The sequence below is a fragment of the Rhipicephalus microplus genome, chromosome 8 (genome assembly GCF_043290135.1).
Source record: "Rhipicephalus microplus isolate Deutch F79 chromosome 8, USDA_Rmic, whole genome shotgun sequence".
Taxonomy (NCBI): Eukaryota; Metazoa; Arthropoda; class Arachnida; order Ixodida; family Ixodidae; genus Rhipicephalus; species Rhipicephalus microplus.
Genome location: NC_134707.1, coordinates 105,758,082 through 105,776,340, shown reverse-complemented (window position 1 = coordinate 105,776,340; position 18,259 = coordinate 105,758,082). Strand labels below are relative to the sequence as shown.

The following is an 18,259-nucleotide window of genomic DNA, read 5'->3' as shown; positions in this document are numbered from 1 at the left end:
GTACTGTTGAAATAGTTCTTTTCTCACGAACAGCACACAGATGACATTTCGGGAAGGTAATAAGGAACCCACGTAACCAAAGACTTCTTTTTCTGTTCCAAATATTCTAGCAGTTTACTGTTCTCAATGCAGTAAACTAGCAAGATTTTTGTCTAAAACATTTGAGATACTCGTCGAAATGGGTGGGACGTTTGGCGCCAATGAGTAATTACCTAAGTAAGTTCTGTTGAATACGGTTAACAGTAGCTTATTTTCTATATTCTTGATTGCAGACGTCTGGTGCGGCCACCTACACTTTATATCGATTAGCAATGAACCTAGAAGCCCAAGAGAAAGCACGGCAAGAAGTTCTCGCTGCCACAAAGGACTGCCCTGGGACGTTCCCCGCACATATTCATGATCAACTACATTACGTCAGAGCCTGCATCAAAGAAGCAATGAGGTGGGTGTGAACTTAGGCAAGCTAAGCCGGCACCACTCTATTGACGTTGTTGAAATAGGAAAGCATTGTGAAGGAAGACGAAGTGATTCTCTTGTGGAACACATCTTGTTATCTGTGCTGTATTTTCTGCGTTCCACAGCGCAACAGCGCAGTCTCCAGCCCCCTACACCGCGGTGATGGATGTACAATCCCGGGAGATCCCGCCCAGTACCAATTCATCCATGGGCATTGCTTCAAGAAAGCGTGGCAATGCATCTAGTGAGAGCGAGGACACCGAGCTGTACTCTGCATCAGACTACGAGTCCTCGGAAGACGGCTTCGAACCTGTGCTCTACTGCATGGCCAAACGAAGAATCATGAACACATCATCGGCATCAAGTACAGCCACTGTGAGGACAGCGCCTCAGCGATGGCCTCACTCCATTCTGTTTGTGCCGCAGACTACTACTGCCAATATACGCATCCTCAACAGGCAAGCACTGTCCTTGTATCTTGAAAACATTGTGCCTAACGAGATTAAGGACATCAAGGTAAACACGAGGAAGAATATTTTGGCAATCGACGTGAGGAACACGAGTGCACTGAACACGCTACAGCATGTGTCGGAGCTGAGAAATATCAAAGTCCGATCCATCATACCAGCGAATGGTGACACCGTAACAGGAGTTATCTATGACATAGACACTGAAATCGCCACTGAAGATTTTCCTGTACTGATAAAACCAGTGAGTGAAAACAACGTCATTGTGCATGCTGGTGACCTAGGCAACTCTCGTTGTGTGCGAATAACATTCAAGGGTGACTGTCTTTCCTCTCACGTGAAAGTTGGCCATTTCCGTCATCAGGTTCGCCCATTTATTCCGAAGCCTATGCAGTGTTTTAAGTGCCAGAAGATTGGCCATGTGAAGAGCGTTTGCAGAAATTCCACAGTGTGCCCCTCGATGCGCTGAACACCACTCAGACGACGACTGTAATGCAACTACGTTGAAATGCCCCAACTGCCAAGGAGTTCACAGTGCTTCCTCCAAGGACTGTCCTCAGATTAAGAAAGAGATTTATATTCTGATGCAAATGGTGCGAGACAACTCGACTCACAGAGAAGCTGCGCAAGAAGCAAGGCGAAGGCGCTGGCATCGTTGAAGGTCCTCACAAAGAACAGTGCGATATCTGACGAGAAAGTCAGAAACTCAAGTGAAATCGACAGGTGCGGCTCCTAGCACGGCAAACCTCTGCGCTGAAAGAGAAGATGCTGGGAGATCTTTCTCTCCAAAGAAATGGCCACCCCTTCAGTCTAGAAGATCTGTTCAGCCTAAACAGAAGCCGCCTACACGACCTGTTGAGCCTCAACAAAAGCCGCCTCAAGAACAAGCACAAGATGCTGCAATGGCCGAGAAGCCAGATCATCGCGTCATGGTGATGCTAAGATCATTAGTGGACACCATTCGCGTGTTGCTAAGCGACATGAATACACCGTCAGCCAAAGGTGCCCTTCAAGTACTGGACGCGCTCAGTCCAGTGCGAGCAGCCCTAGAGTAGACCATGGCTAACCCACCATTGTCTTTCAGGGATGAGGTTCGTAAAGCAGAAATACTGCAGTGGAATGCCAGGGGACTGAGATCGCGCATTGGTGACTTTCATGGATTTGTGTACGTCAAGATGTTTCCCGTAATTGTCATCTGTGAGCCGAAATTATCGAGTGAAATACAACTCTCGGGATTCGAACCTTTTTTATGTCGTCTACTGTTACTGAAGGCAGCAAGGTTTTGGTGTACATTTGCCGAGACCTCACTTACATCCTTCAACCTGTACCACCTCATGACGTAAACCAATACGTATGCTTAAGAGTGAAAAAGAGGAGGCTCAACATCACTGTGGTTGGCGCATACCTATAACTATCAAGCCGTTTCGATAAAAAAAAGAGAGACATCATAGCGTTTACTCCTGACCCGTGTGTTATCATTGGGGATTTTAACGCTCACCATACATTATGGGGAAGTCAGAATACCAACATGAAGGACAGAAACTTTGAGTCTTTTGCCTCCGACAAAAAACTTTTGTTACCGAACGATGACAGTCCTACATTTTTACGTGGCTCTACATACAGTAGCTGTCTCGACTTGGCTTTTGTTTCGCGAAGCCTAGTGAAACACACTGAATGGTTCACGCATAAACACACTGAATGGTTCACGCATATAGAAACGCATGGGAGTGATCACATTCCAACATACGTCAAGATCAGAGGATTGTCGCCTCCTAAAGTGCGCGACATGGTTAAAAGAGTAGACTGGAAAAAATTTCAGTCTCTTACGGAAGACCAATGCCAAGAACACATATCCGATTTACAAGAGGCCATCAAGAGCCTGTGTGAGCCTGTAAACGAGACTGTGTGTACGATCCTATGCCCTGTAAGAATCATGGACATCGACATTAAGCTGGAGCGGCTTCGAGCCTTCCGACGATAAGCTGAAAGAAGGTATACCGGCGCACGAAGGACATAGAAGATTTACGGACTGGTAGACGTATGCAGAAGGAGATCAAACGTCGGTTGGACAAGCTAGAATTACAACGCTGGATTACTTTCTGCGAGTCACTCGACCCTCGTAAACCTTTATCGCAGATATGGAGGACGGTTAGAAGTTTGCGGTCATCCCCCATTCAGAAGTCACCATTCAAGGCCTTAGCCCTTCACCAAAATCGACCAGATGTGGACCTTGCTAAAGATTTCTGTGCCGGAATATCAGGGCAAACTACAGCACTTAGCAGCTCACCACTTTCGAGCAGTTGTCCGCCACCACGTGATTTCTGTATGGACTTCCCGTTCACCATTCAGGAACTCAAGGCAGCACTCGCTTCATGCAAACGTACCTCCGCACCAGGACCTGAAGGAATCTACGGAGCCCTGTGTCATCTGGGTGAGCGCGCGAGAATAGCTCTACTTCAGCTATTTAATGATTGTTGGCTAGAGGGCACTTTCCCCTTAAGTTGGAAAACTAGTCGTCTAGTACCACTGCTAAAACCTGGCAAATCACCATTGGAACTCTCCTCCTATCGCCCGATCGCACTGGCAAGTTGCGTGGGTAAAGTGATGGAGAGAATGATTCTCGGCCGACTCGAGTGGCACTTGGAGTATCATGAGATCTACCCAAATGCCATGGCTGGCTTTCGGCGTGGTCGATCATGGATCGATAGCGTCATCGACCTAATCACGTACGTTGAACACGAGAAAGGCCATAAGCGTCTTTGCGCCTCTCTGTTCCTTGACGTCAAAGGAGCCTATGATAACGTTACACATGAAGCCGTCCTTACCGCACTAGACGAGATTGGAGTGGGTGGACGAATGTTTAAGTAGGATACGCAGTTATCTCCAAATGCGATCCTATTTTGTGAGTACAGAGACCGGAAACACATCTGCACATTTCAGTTGTCGCGGCGTCCCTCAGGGTGGTGTACAGAGCCCCGTGCTATTCAAAATAACACTAATCGCTCTCCATACACACTTACCAAACAATATTTATCTATCAACATACGCTGATGACATCTGCATCTGGACATCTGCGGTAACTCGCCTGCAGTTACGAGCGAGATTACAGAGAGCTGCTACTGCAACTGCTTTGTATCTACGCAATCGAGGCCTGAAAATTTCCTCCGGAAAGTTCGCTCTTCTGGCATTTGCGCGCAAACTCATGTCGAATTACAGAGTGTCAATTAACAGTCAAAATATACCATATCGTCGATCTCACAAATTTCTGGGTGTAATAGTCGACAGAGACATATCATGGAGCCCTCATGTGTTGTATTTGAAAAAGCGATTGACAGGCATATGCCATCTTTTCAAGTGTCTTGCTGGAAAGACTTGGGTAATGCAGCCTAATGCTATGTTACGACTGTACAGGGTGCTTTTCTTCAGCTTTTTACGATACAGTCTGCCTGCATTATCAAACGCCAGCAAAACAAATCGACGCATGATACAACGCGTTCAGGCACAGGCGCTTCGAATATGTCTAGGTCTGCCTCAGGGTGCCTCAACAATGGCGACTATAGCTATAGCCAAAGACCACCTCGTGCAGACCCATATTGAAATTGACGCTTTGAGGACACACATAAGGCATGTGGGCCGGACTCCCCATCACCACCTAGCCTCTCTAAAAGCGGATAGACCTCATACTTCCTTTTGTCGAACAATAACTGCACATGGTGACTCTCTACCAACTGGTTTTACGCCCGCGGCGAGACCTTCAGTTCCTCCCTGTTGCCTCAAACAGCCAGTCATCAAGCTGACAATACCAGGCAACTAGAAGAAACGAGGTTCTCAGTACCAGCCCTCAAGCAGCTCGCCTTACTTCTGCTGTACGAGAAGTACCAAGACTGCACCCACGTCTACACCGATGGCTCCGTTCTGCCAAACAGCTCAACTGCGGCGGTCGTTATTCCAACGCACGCCACAACCATCAAATTCAGGATAGCTCATACAACCACAACAACGGCAGCAGAGCTTGCAGCGCTTCGTGCTGCGCTGCGTTTCATTAACGACCAAAGCACGCAATGGTGGACGATTTTCTGCGACCGCTAGGCGGCACTGCAGTCACTTCTGTCAAATCTACGCCATGGTCCACACGAGCAGTTGGTATTCGAAACAGCAGAAATGCTACACCATATAACAGAAAAAGGGCACCACGTTATATTTCAGTGGTTGCCAAGCCACTGTGGCATTATCGGTAACGAACGAGCTGATCAAGCTGCCCGTTCAGTCCATACAGAAGACAACAACCAGTCAATACCTCTCTCAAGGATGGATGCTGCTAGGAGGCTCCGCATGCTCGCTCGCCAACGCTCCTTGGCTTTTTGGAATGAGCCTCTCTTTACACATGCAAGATTACAATCCCTTGATCTAACGTTAAGCATACAGCTTCCAACGAAAATTCGACGAGGTGACGCTACTGCTCTGTGCAGACTATGGTTGGAAGTCGCGTTTACCCGTGCGTACGCGTTCCGCATAGGTATGGCTGACACCGCCGACTGTGCACACTGCGGAAATGAAGAAACCATTCGGCATATCCTTTGTGACTGCCCGAAATACAACCTGGAAAGACAACAGCTTTATAATATACTAAACAGGTTAGATGACCAGCCGCTGTCAGAAGAAAGTATACTGCGCCATTGTCATGACTCATCGTCACAGAAGAAAGCGGTGCAAGCGATACTGGGCTTCTTGCGAACTACTGGCCTGTCGGAACGCCTCTGAGTGGACTGATTTTGTGTGTGCTTGTGTTTCGGTGTTTTTCTCTTATTTATTTTTAACTCTCCCTTTCTCTTTCAATCCCCTATTCCCTAACCCCAGTGTAGGGTAGCATACCGGATACTAGCATCTGGTTAACCTTCCTGCCTTCCTATTTTTCTCGTTTCTCTCTCTTGTTGAAATAGGGAAGTTTATGTGCCATTTCACCAGGCTAAGGCATTTCTCTGTTTTGCAATCCTTGCCTTTTCTAGGTTTCTTTTTGTTGTTAGTTCATTTCTATCCTGTAATTGGGGCTCTACGTTAGCTCTGTGGTAGTTACAGGACTTTATTGTACCATAGCGATGGCTGTAGCGTCATTCGTGAGGCATTACATTTCCCCCTTAAGTCTTGGCAGTACACACTTAGCATTTTTTGTTCTTCCCATTAAGATTTGGTGGTTTCGTACGATGACCAATGAGCTGTAGCGACCACGCTGTAATTCTATGGTAGCATCTTGGTGCAACCATGGCACCTTCCACTCGATCGCTCACCCAAGAGCGTATTACAAGGGTGGCTGCGCTGGAAAGCGAGCATCATCGCAAATGTGGCTGCTCTCCATGACATGCCCTCTTCTCTTCTTTGGTGAGGCGTCGTTGCTTTCATGCCCCCTCCACATAGGAACTAGCGTAAGACGCTCCGCACCTCAACGAGCCTCTCTCCGAACTCTCGGCAAGGTTCAGCTTCTTCTCCTTCCTACCGGGCTTCACACTTGCCACATCACACGCACTCACGAAAAGAGAAAATACTGCAGAAATATAGAGTGGAAGCTGAAAAATTGAACGATTCATCTCAATCAACGCACATTACAACCGAACAAGCGTCGATCATCGCAGAGTTTGCAGGCATAACTTTCCATGAAATCGTCGCACGTTGGAGACTCTCGATAGTCTGCGCATTACCACGGCCGTGGCAGTACTAAGTATACTATGTAACAACGACATAGTGGTCCGTTTACGGCCAATACCGACAGAGGAACTTTCTTCGTCTATCAAGTGTGAGGGAAGTAATGACACTCATTGGCGAACTTACCGTTCAAGTGAATAGTTACTATACGCAAAGAAATCACCTCAAAGAACAACTAGAGACGATCGTTGATAGATAAGGAGGAGAAGGGTAAAACTTCATTTATTTTAGGAGGGAAAGGTGGGGTGGTGGAACCAGCAGAGGAGCCTACCAAACGTAGGTCTTCGCTACCCTCTTGGTCCAATTCAGCATCTGGCCCTGGACCTCTGGCACCGAGCTGCACATAGCAGACTCCCACTATTTTTACTTTTAATGTGTAGAGAGGTGGGTAGTGGTCTACATTATACGATCTAGATTAGCCCTTTGTTTGATTAGCCAGTGGCTTCATGCGAGCACGATGCTGCTCCGGGACGTCCAAGCATGCTAGAGTCTTCCTTTAATTTTCCTCTCTCTTCCCCCTTTACGCCGGATAAAAAATAAGCTTGTTTGACTCACTCTCTCATTCCTTTGTTAGCAGAAAACGAATGAAGGCAAGATATATATCGCAGGGTGTATTAGATGGCGAAAATATGGGGTAAGAAACGTACGATATGTAACTGGAGGCATAGTATTTAGTGAAATTGAGTAGCTCCACGACGTAAGGGGAGTCGGCTATATATACTAGGTACCCTATATGGTACCCTATATGGTACCGGTAAGGCGAGTGGGCTATATATATGGTACCATGTAGGCGATAATTATTTGTTACGTCGTCGATGAGATCTGCCACAGCGTTTCATATGAATGCATATAAATCGGCTGAGGTGGCGTTCCTGGTAAATCCTAACTCCTAAGGTTGCGGCAAGTTCTGCATGTTGACCATTATGTACACCGATTGGTACGCTCGCTTACACTTTCGCAACCTTCATCAAAGTTATGAGTATATCTTCCTAACAGCCACAACAAGTTGTATAGCAAACAGTTTAACTTCAAAATACACCATGTTTAGGCCACCTAACTTAGAATATTTTTTTGTGAAACTGAACGGACACTTTTTTTTATTATTGAGTATTATGCAAATCACTTTTGCGTTTTGTTTTGTTTTTAGGTTTCACCCCATCGTACCAGGAGTGAACAGGAAAATCAACCATGATGTCGTAATGTCAGGTTACCTCATACCCGCTAATGTAAGTATAAATAACGGCACGGCAAATAGTGCATTTGTCACAGTAGAGGTTAATTTTTTACACGAACATGGTCCAGGCGCAAAGAAAGAAAGCGTGACAATACAAATTCTGCAGTCCTCAATTTTATTTTGCTCGTCACTCTTTTATGGCGTATATTTTTTTCTGACTAGGAATAAGTCCCGGTTATTTTCAGTAACAATTCTGGTCAGGCACAAAAATTTGCGACTTCATTTACTTTCTATAAAAGAAGATTTCATTAGCAGGAGACTGGAGGCGCCATCTATAATATGTGTTCGCCCTTAGTCAATTTCGGTGAAACAACAAAAAATAAATAGCGAAGTTTGCACTATCCCCACAAACATCTTGATATCGAGGCTGGTCAGTCCTTAGGTTTTCATGGTAATGCTTGTTGCTGCTGGGAGTAAATGATTCTTGCTTGGTTTAAATATGTCGCAACTAGGTTTAGGTTGAGAATCTACCATCTTGGTTGCGCCAAGCTTTGCAAGACGTGGTGGGAACGTCCAGAATTTTTAGTCAATCACCAAGAGAGTGTCAGTGTCAGACTCAAGTAAGAAGGAAATGTGGGTTTGGGCGGCCATTTTAGATGCGAATCATCTTAAGATCAAGCTCAATACCGTCTGCGGCGTGACCGCCCTTGCTGCACATGCGCGTCCGCTCCCCTTCTCTCCTATTCTAAGGTTTCCCTCTCTCGCCTCGCAGTGTCGAAGCAGGAAGCGCCTGCTAACATGCCCTCGCCTCTGTTTCTCTCCTCTAAGCACTCTTCCCGACAGTGTTCGCACCCCCACTGCGCATGCGCGTTTTTTATTCCTCTTTGTCCTCTCCTAAGCTTCTTCTCTCTTTCGCATCGCAACGCCGACGCAGGCAGCGTCAGGGAGTCAGTTTCCTGATTGAAGGAAAACAAAATGCCCACTCACGCTGCCAAGCCTTTCACGGGCCATCCCATATTTATAGGCACTTAATCTTGAACTCCAAGGTAGTGCCGGTAGGAGGTTCCTCCTTTGCATTGTCAAGCATTCAAAATTCAGCGCGAGCGCGTTAACTAAAAGCGGGCAGCGATGGGGCTTCTGTGCAATCGGAGTCTTTTGTCCATCATTGCCCATTAGCAGCAATTGGCATGTTTCAGTAGAAAAAACCGGCCTGTCACTTCGTACTTCAGGCCACCCTAGGTCTCGCACCTCCGCGACACCACGATGGGAGCCGGCGTCAATGTCATCGGCAGTGTAAGCGTTAGCACCAGCTGCTTCACATCTACACATGCTTCCCTTTAGGGGAAAATATTGTAATTTTTTGTTACTCTTTCACTCTCTCTTTGTTTCTCGATTTTCTCCTTTTCCCTATGCTTTGTTTTCTTAGTCATTTTTGTCTGCTTTTTCTATTTTTTCTCTCTGCCTTTTTTTATTCTCCTTCAATTTTTCTTTCCTTTCTTTGTATCACTATTCCTCTATTTCTCGCTTACCTCCTGTTTCTATGTTCTTTCTGTCTTTCTTTGAAGTCTAGTTTTATTCTCTCCTTTGTCTTGCTCTATTTATTTCTTAATCTTTATATACTATGCTTTTCTTCATTCCCTTCTTTCTCTCTTCCTCACTCTAGCATTTCTCGCATACACCCTCACTGTGTGATACTACACGTAGAAAGAAGTACAGTGCCGTGACTGTCTTCCTCTTATGACAGTGACAGTTAATTACAGCGATGAACTAAATGATTTCTTGCTCTGTTAAAAGCCACTCCTCTATGCGGTACTGTCAGTGGTCCTGAATAGTGGAGTGTTAAGACATTCCTTTCGCGCCGTATGTATGCGGGTGTAGGAATCCCTATGCCTCGTGAGGAAGTAGTTGACGGCTGCCACTCATCTGTTTCCATTTGTAATAGACCGATGGTGATTAGTAGGACTTGGTCAATTTCTGTGGCAAATACCTGTTCTTGGCTTTGATACTGTTTGGATCACAACTGATGGTTTACTACAAGCTAGGACTAGGTTCGCTTTTCAAAATCCCGGTTACAAAGAACTGTCTGGCTCTGTCGAATGTCCTGATTACGAATAAGTGGCAGAGTCCCACAAAAAGCAGGCAGTGCGTCAATCTTAGAAGGAACTTTGTACGATGATTGTCGTAATACGCACGCTTATAGTGGCAATTACTACGCAATAGCGGGAAAAAGCTCCTTTTGCATAAATTCTGGTTTTGGTGTCGTTGTCCTTCGTTAAGAATAGGACTTGGTGTTTCTAGATAATTTTATTGATCTCTGATATACACACGTCGGTAATTTTTTATAGTCCAGATTTATCCGATAAGCTTAGCAGTACGCAATGTTTGGCAAAGTTGGTGCATCGTTACTTCAAAGACGTGGGGCAAGCTTAAAAACGAGAACAAAGACTGATCATCGTTATTCGCGTTTTTAAGCTTGCACCACGTCTTTGAAGCACCGATAAAGTGTGATTTTCCAGAGACATTTTCGCGTTGAAACAACATTTAAAACGCTGACAATCGTCTTTTGTAAACATTTTTTGTAATACGCACAAACTTTGCGCTTTGTATTCATGCAATTCTATATGTATATGCATATATACATATACACATGTATATGTGATTGCGTGATCAAGCCTTCAAGGCAACGCCGGGCAGACTGCATGCATTAAACGCCAATACGCGTTTACCAATGAACATGAGCTTCGCTGAGGGGCAGGCGAATACCTGCTCCTGACTTCCTATGGCTTTAACGTTCAATGCATTTGCATACGTTTCAATTTTCCGTTGGTCTGTTTTCACCGTAGTTAAGACAGCAAATGTCTGAATGATATATTTCCTTACATTGTGTTCTCCTTACAATCTGTAGGCCGAAGGTTATGAAAAAATAACCCAAATTTCTGCCATCAGTCACCACAGGTGACGAGTTGAGTATCTACTCGGCTTAGATACGTTCTTCTCAAGCTTCATTCAGTGCTGCATAACGAGCCACACAATTACGTTACCGGGTACTCTCACATACTTTGGTACTTGTTTTTAAGCAATTAGGTCACAGTGGCTAACAAAAGCGAAATGTATTCAACTGATGGCGATTGTAACAGCCTAAATATCATTTTTCAGACAGTATTACGCACTGAGCCATTTGTAGCTGGAAGACTAGAGGAGAACTTTACTCGGGCGTCCGAATTCCTACCTGAAAGGTGGCTACGGTCGAGCGACGACATTTCGCAGAAGACAAGTGATGGCTCTTGGCAGCTACACCCATTCGCCTCTCTCCCGTTCAGCATTGGGCCGAGAATGTGCATAGGCAGGAGAGTCGCCGAGATGGAGATCACCATTCTTGTCGCCCAGGTATGTTTGATAGGGTTCAAGCTTCTACGTAAGCTTTCAGCTCAAAAGTGCTTGAAGAGTTGTGCATATATGTCACACAAGTTGCGAGATATGAGACGCGGAGTTCAATGACCAGGATTGATAGACATGTACACATAGCGCCCCCCTTCTTCAGTGACGAAGGTGGCCTGGCTAGGCGAAAAAAATTGCATCTGGTGAAAAAATCTAGGTTTAAGAAATGATTTTCGGGTTCCCAAAGCAAGGAGCAACTTGAATATGCTGTTAAAATATTAGTGTGATTATACAGGCCACTCGGCTTTTCAGAGTGCCTAACCCCTCACTGTTGGTCCCCATCTGTTTCTTTAGGGCGCTGTTCGACTCTTCTGGGAAACCGCACGCTTTGTTGTGAGCGACTGCAGTTATACCGAAGAGTCATAGTGGTGTCTCTACTACAAAACCCAGAATGTTCTTTGATAACTAGATTTTCGCAAAGCGTATAATTTTTCCAGCCTGTTACTTGTTCACTCAAGGCAGGACACCGTTGTTTCTACCGAGAGATACCGCCGCGCACATATATCTCCAGGTGCTATAACCGGGGTCGAGGGCGTCATCACCTCATTTGAAATTTTGTGCGCATTGCAAAGCTTCTTTTCTCTTCGCGTTTGGCCATTGCAATGGGGGTAGAAGAGGCAGCAATGAAATTTGCTCGCTGCTTCTAATTATGAAAACCTTCGCACGCCTCTGCCTATGTAATATCACTTGTTGGACAAGATGTAATAGGCAACACGACGTTTACACTGAAGTAAAAAGACCGAGGCTAAGTTAGAAAAACCTGCATTTTTATGATGCTTCTTTTGTTATCCCCTACGTTTGAGTTTTCGCTTCAGCTCTTCATCGTTCCGGCTCTGGGGCGTCTCGTTAGCTGATTCAATCACGCAACTTATGCGAAAGCGAAAAACGTCCACAGAATTATTTTTACTGCCGAATATATTTGTCCACCAAGTATACATACCGAACAGCACTGGTTTTCGTCTAAAGAATTGCACATGATATTTTACTTATTGATTTAAATTAATGCATGTCCTCTTCGGTGGGACAGTGGCTATGGTAATCGGATGCCAACCTGAAGGGGTTTCATGGCGGCCATACTGCCCACATTTGAGTGGAGGTGAATTGGTAGATACCCGTATATTGCGCGATGTCAGTGCTCTTTAGAGAACGCTAGATGGTCAAATTTTCCGCAACTCTCCACTACGGCATATCTCGTGATAATATCGTACTTCCGGGACGTAAAACTCCAGACATTATTAGGCTAACTCTAATTGTGGACTCCATTGATGCTTCCCGTAGTGTTCCACAACACATTAAACTACTGAAACACAGAAGTGTCCAGCTACACAAAACAAATACAGTAAGCTGTCATTTGTACGAATGATGATTTAACAAATAGTTCAGAATAGCAATCTTGTAGAAAATTTTGAGTGGTTTTCTTACACGTTTCGTGCAAATAAGAATTGTAATTACAGGAGCATTTCAGTTGAACGAACTTGATCTTGAGACCCCGGCTTAATTTTTTTTTATCAATAAATGAAGTGCTTACAACCTTCAGCACTGGCGTAGCCCATGCGTGCCACCACCAAATCACCTATTCATCGGTGGCGGTGCAACATCTCTTGTGCATGCAGCACTTTCGAGGCAAAGTTGCCGCTCAGAAGACAAAAAACGAGCTGCGTGCACTGAAATATTTGAGCAGAACTGTTAGATTCTGAAGTTGTTCCTACTGTTTCTCCGGCACCGAGAGAAGAAGAGTTCAACGAAGATTTTGTAATGGTTGATGCAGTTTCGAATCGTATCTTTAGCAGAGGATGTAGCATATACTGAAAAGTTGGAACTCTTCGCGTCACAGCACGAAGCTACCGAGAGACAGTGCCCACAAATGTAGACATTGTGGACAGAGTTGTCTCGTCTTGTTCTTTCAGCTCGCTAGTCCAAAAAGAAATTGCCAAATTCTTTTCAAAGTAAAAAACCATTGCCCACAATTAAGTTTACATCTACTGCGCGCATTTATGTTACATATTCATGTGAATATTAGGTGTGTTGAATTTTCTAGTGTCCTTTGACGTTTACACAATTGAGAGTTCCGTGAATTTGAATGTGTGAGAATGTTACATTCCCTGAAATACCCTAGGCATTTTAACAAACTGTGAAAGATGCCTGGCAGTGAGAGATATGAATAAATGGATGAAAAACTTTATTGCGGTCCTGAAGAATTACATCCCCGTTTTATAGAGGTAGGATCGCGGGCCGCTTGCACGTAGTGATGGGAAGGCCTAGCCTCACCAACGCATCGTGGGTCGTCTGACAGCCTACAATTGTTCTTTGAGAGCCGGACTGGTGAGCGTGAAATAAAAAAAAAATATTTCGAAAATTTCTTGATATTTTTTTAAAGGGGTGCCTTCAGAGCTTGTGGTTAAGCCACTGCGATTGTGGCAGTCCGGACAAAGTTCCAAAATGTCGGAGTAATGGGTGTAGGTTACGAGGCTAAGGATAGTAAATACTGAAATGACAGAAGTGACTTAGTAACCGCGAAGTTTCCTTAGATCATCGCTCATTTCCTTTATGCTTCTAGACAGGTTTCTGTGAATCCACAACGCCTGCCTTACCTTTTTTCCATAAACCCAGAGCCTGAATAGGGAATATGACTTGTGCTGTGAAACTGGCTCATGTAACTGTTTTCTAGCGTAACTAATTGGCCAAGTTTAAGCAGTCTCACGTGGCCTATCGACAGCTGTGCTGCGCCTGCCGTAGAAGTAGCGACGTCATACGCATGCGCAGCACAGCTGGTGCGCCAAGTAGGCATGGTAGCTCCTGCAGTGATGTGTCACTAGAGGGCTGGCGCTAAACTAACGTGACCTCACTCGCTAGTCCTTCCAATAGTCCGTCCGTGCTTCCATACATGCGTCTGCCGGTGCATGCGTCTTTCCGCCCTCCCTTCTGCCCATTCACCTGAATATATACATGTCCATCCTCCTGCCCATCCTTTGAGCGGTTGGTTCATTATACTATCTATCTATCTATCTATCTATCTATCTATCTATCTATCTATCTATCTATCTATCTATCTATCTATCTATCTATCTATCTATCTATCTATCTATCTATCTATCTATCTATCTATCTATCTATCTATCTATCTATCTATCTATCTATCTATCTATCTATCTATCTATCTATCTATCTATCTATCTATCTATCTATCTATCTATCTATCTATCTGTCTGTCTGTCTGTCTGTCTGTCTGTCTGTCTGTCTGTCTGTCTGTCTGTCTGTTTGTCTGTCTGTCTGTCTGTCTATATCTATCTATCCGTCAGTCTGTTTGTCTGTCTACTAAAAATTCGGCTGATTTTCATTTGTTACACCGTTACCTTCTATCTGCTTTCACCGATTGTTAAGTATTTATCAAAAAAGCAATTTTCATCAGCACTCTCGGCACTGCACTGAAAGAAATCTGTATAGTGACATTTATAAGCCCTGTTATTGTGGTCTTTCAGCCGTTATTGTATGGATCATCCACTTTTCTCTGTGTGCATGTGCGCGGCAGGAAGAGGAAGGGCAGAATGCCTCTCATCGTATCAGGCAGGTTTTTGTTAGTAATTGCGTCCGAGATCCCTAGCTGTTTGGCAAAAACCGCTTACTTTTTGCATATTGCACCCCCGGTATGCTGGGACCCAAACGGAAGCCATTGGGACGATGATGTCATCGCCACATTTTCAATTTTGTATCTCATCTGCAGGTCAGGGGATGAAATCTTGGCGGCGGCAGCGGCATTTCCGATGGAGGCGGAAATGTTGTAGGCCCATGTGCTCAAATTTGGGCGCACATTAAAGAACCCCAGCTGGTCTAAATTTCCGGAGCCCTCCACAACGGCATCTCTCATAACCATATGGTGGTTTTGGGACGTTAAACCGCACATATCATCACATCATCTATTTTGTATGCCATTGCGAAGCTTCTTTCCGTTTCACTTTCGACCATTCTAACGGGGGTGTAGGAGACTGCAAGGAAAGTTGCTAATTATGAAAACTAACTGAGAGAACCTTCGCGCGCCTCTGCCCATGTAACGTCAACCACAGCACAATATGAAATACGTAACATGCCGTTTACACTGAAGTAATTTTTTCTTCTTTTAAAAGAACTCTTTACTGCTGCCCGTGATCAGTTTCTTGCAAAGTTGAAAGGTGTACAAGGCGCTGTGGAGATAATCTGAACGTAAACGGACTGCTTATAGGCTGGTTAACCTCCCTGCGGTTAGTTTCCTCCTATTTTCCTTCCTTCGTCATGACAAGCTGTTTTCTTTTTATTTGTTGAAACCCGGTGAATGCAGACACGTCTCAGTGAACCATTATGAGATGTGGTTAACATCGGCCCATTATGGTATACCTCTTGCTTAAATACATTGCAGTAATGTCGGCTCTAATTCTTCGGCTGTGTCTTGTAAAGAAACTAGTTTCCTGAACATCTTACTTTTTGTTATTTCGAGCACCGAAAATGTATGGGTTATCCGTGGGTTCAGAATGTTTCCGAACTGAAAGTTCTCCTACACTGTCTTCTCGTCTGCAGGTCCTCAAGCGGTACCGAGTGGAGAATCACCAAGGTGACATCGGATTTCTTACACAGTTCACCGCTAAACCCGAAAGACCAGCGAGGTTCCGCTTTGTCGAACTGGGAAACACCGTCACCTAAGCTTTTTTAGTTGAAAAGTTTAGCCTTGGGGGCTTCAGAGTCATGAGAGTGATTACAGAATACACCAAACAAGTAAATGCACGTGAAACATACTCATAGCCAGGGAACATTATTAGGTTCTTCAGATATAAACCTAATTTTCCTGCGTAATACGTGCATAGAAGCTTCTGTTTGGTGTTTTTGATATTGCATTAGATAAGTACACACTCTCAGTGACTGAAATGTTGGAACCCTTTAACTCTAAAAAAAGTTCCGCTGATGAAACAGAAAGTTATAGCTTTTGCTGCTGGGGTGTCATTGCCTACAATCAGCTATTTTTTGTGTTAATGGGACACATAAAGGCAAATGGCATTAAATGTGGAGTGAAAGGTTAATGTATGACAATGTTTCAAACGGCGATATTTTCAACAGCAGTGCCTTACTTGCCAAATAATCAAGCTAAATATATGATATTACGTATGCCACGAGTGGAATATTTTCAAAATAATCATGACGAGGTGACATTGTCCGACTACAATGAATCCCTAGTAATCAAACTTGTTGCAATTACGCAAATAAATTTTCGCGCATCAAGAGGCTTGATAAAATGTTCCTGGTCCGTTTCCGCTCTTCTGTTTTCATATGGCTAGGCTTAGTAGGTGGTGCCATCTAGCGAGGTAGAGTTAAACCAAAAAAAACAAAAACCCGGGCTCTAAGGTGAATAGGTGATGCCATCTAGCGGGGTCTAGTTAAACCAAGGAAGCGAAACCCCGGGCTCTAAGATGGCAGAAAATTGTACAATGGCCGTTGTTGCCCCCGTGTCTGCCGCTACTTTCGCTCTGCTGCTACTGGTGCTTCTGGCCTCGTTGTAACTTAACAAAGTGCCTGACTGGACTAGTTGGTTTAGCATACTTGAGGTTTAACAGCGCGAAAAAATTCACGGGCAAAGTCGAAGGCGTGGGCAATGTTGGGCACAACAACAGTGACGTCTAATAGGCCGCTTTTACGCCAGTCAGTTGAAAGTGTGATAACGCAATGCGGAATAATAAAACGTGACTTTCCTTCAAAGTGAGCACTTACTCGGTATAAAATTAACACAACGATGTTTCCGAACTTCGACAATCAACGTCTCATGCAAAGTTGCTTTTAGTGTCCCTTTAGAGAACGTTACGATGACTTTTCACTCCCAAAAGTGGGCTATACGGAAGCGATCAATTTTATAATATTCTGGAGGACTAGTAGCACGCTCCTCCTATGTATCTAACGCATTCCATAACGCTAACTTCACCAATCTTGTGTAAGTGGGTCTTGCGCGCTTGCGCCCAAAAGGGCGACACTGTTTATTGGCGAGCCAATAGGTACATGTTAAGCACAGCGCGTTGAGATTGGACGAAAAACCAAAAAGAAAACCACATTCTCACCACTCACTAACAACTTATTTGAATGCAAATAATTAGGCATGAAACAAATATGAAAAACATTTGAGACATCCCAGCCCCAGCAAAGCGAACGCTCCCACGATAAGGTTTTTACTGGCTACCCATGGGAAACATATTTCTTTTTGTGAATGGCCAACAGAAGGAGAGCTGACAGTTCTTGACTTCTTCTGTCAACCTCAATGGTCTGTTGAAGTTGTAAAAAGGACTGGCTCGACAAGGGGCCAAGATAGCATTGAGAAAATAAACCGCCAACGTCAACCCCTGCGATGTGTTTGTATTCGCTCGCGCAACCAGGCACCATGGTGGTGTACGTATTTATAATGCTGTGCGACGCTGTTAAAGTGAACATTTTATTTTTTTCGCGCAGTACTGAAACGAAATCCTGTTTACAGCGGGGTACACGCTCCACATACCGCGTAAAGTTCACCACTGCCTTGCTAAAGATGAGCGAATCAACAGTTAGTCCATCAAACTGGTGGGCGCCACACAAATTCACACGCCTTCAAGAAATGCCATCATCGCCAAAATTGGGTAAACGCCACAGAGATGGGGTAAATCCAAATACACAGAACTTTCACTGACGGTGAAAAAGACATCAGTTGGCGCAACAAAGACTAAAAAAAGTGGTTCGAAAAGTAATTTCCGAAATGTGGTTAAATCTGAGACATACATACCAAATTATATCGGTTTGGCAAACTCAGCTGTCTGTCGGTTCCCAAAATTAAGGTACAGAATATATTAGTGTTTGTTTTCTTCTTATTTTTACTCTCCCTTTCTCTCTTAATCTTTGTACTTTTACTATACTGTCTTCCTTCTACTTTTTTTCTCGTTACTGTAAGCAGTAGTGCAGGTATCGTCCATATGAGACCATATGTTTTCTTGGCCAATCCCCAGAGTGGGTATGAGCCATGGAATCTAGGCTACAAACAAACAAACAA

At 44.5% G+C, this 18,259-nt stretch overlaps 1 protein-coding gene across 1 annotated transcript in view; it reads left to right on the top strand.

Annotated features, from left to right (window-relative positions):
• Window positions 1-16,490, top strand: part of LOC119163897 (putative cytochrome P450 49a1) — a 60,897-nt gene extending 44,407 nt beyond the window's left edge. Inside the window, exons 6-9 of the mRNA XM_075872450.1 lie at window positions 273-442; window positions 7,768-7,846; window positions 10,951-11,181; window positions 15,781-16,490. Coding sequence (XP_075728565.1) covers window positions 273-442; window positions 7,768-7,846; window positions 10,951-11,181; window positions 15,781-15,903 — 603 coding nt within the window. The 3' untranslated portion in view covers window positions 15,904-16,490. The remainder of the gene's footprint in view (window positions 1-272; window positions 443-7,767; window positions 7,847-10,950; window positions 11,182-15,780) is intronic.
• The last annotated feature ends 1,769 nt before the right edge of the window (window positions 16,491-18,259 follow it).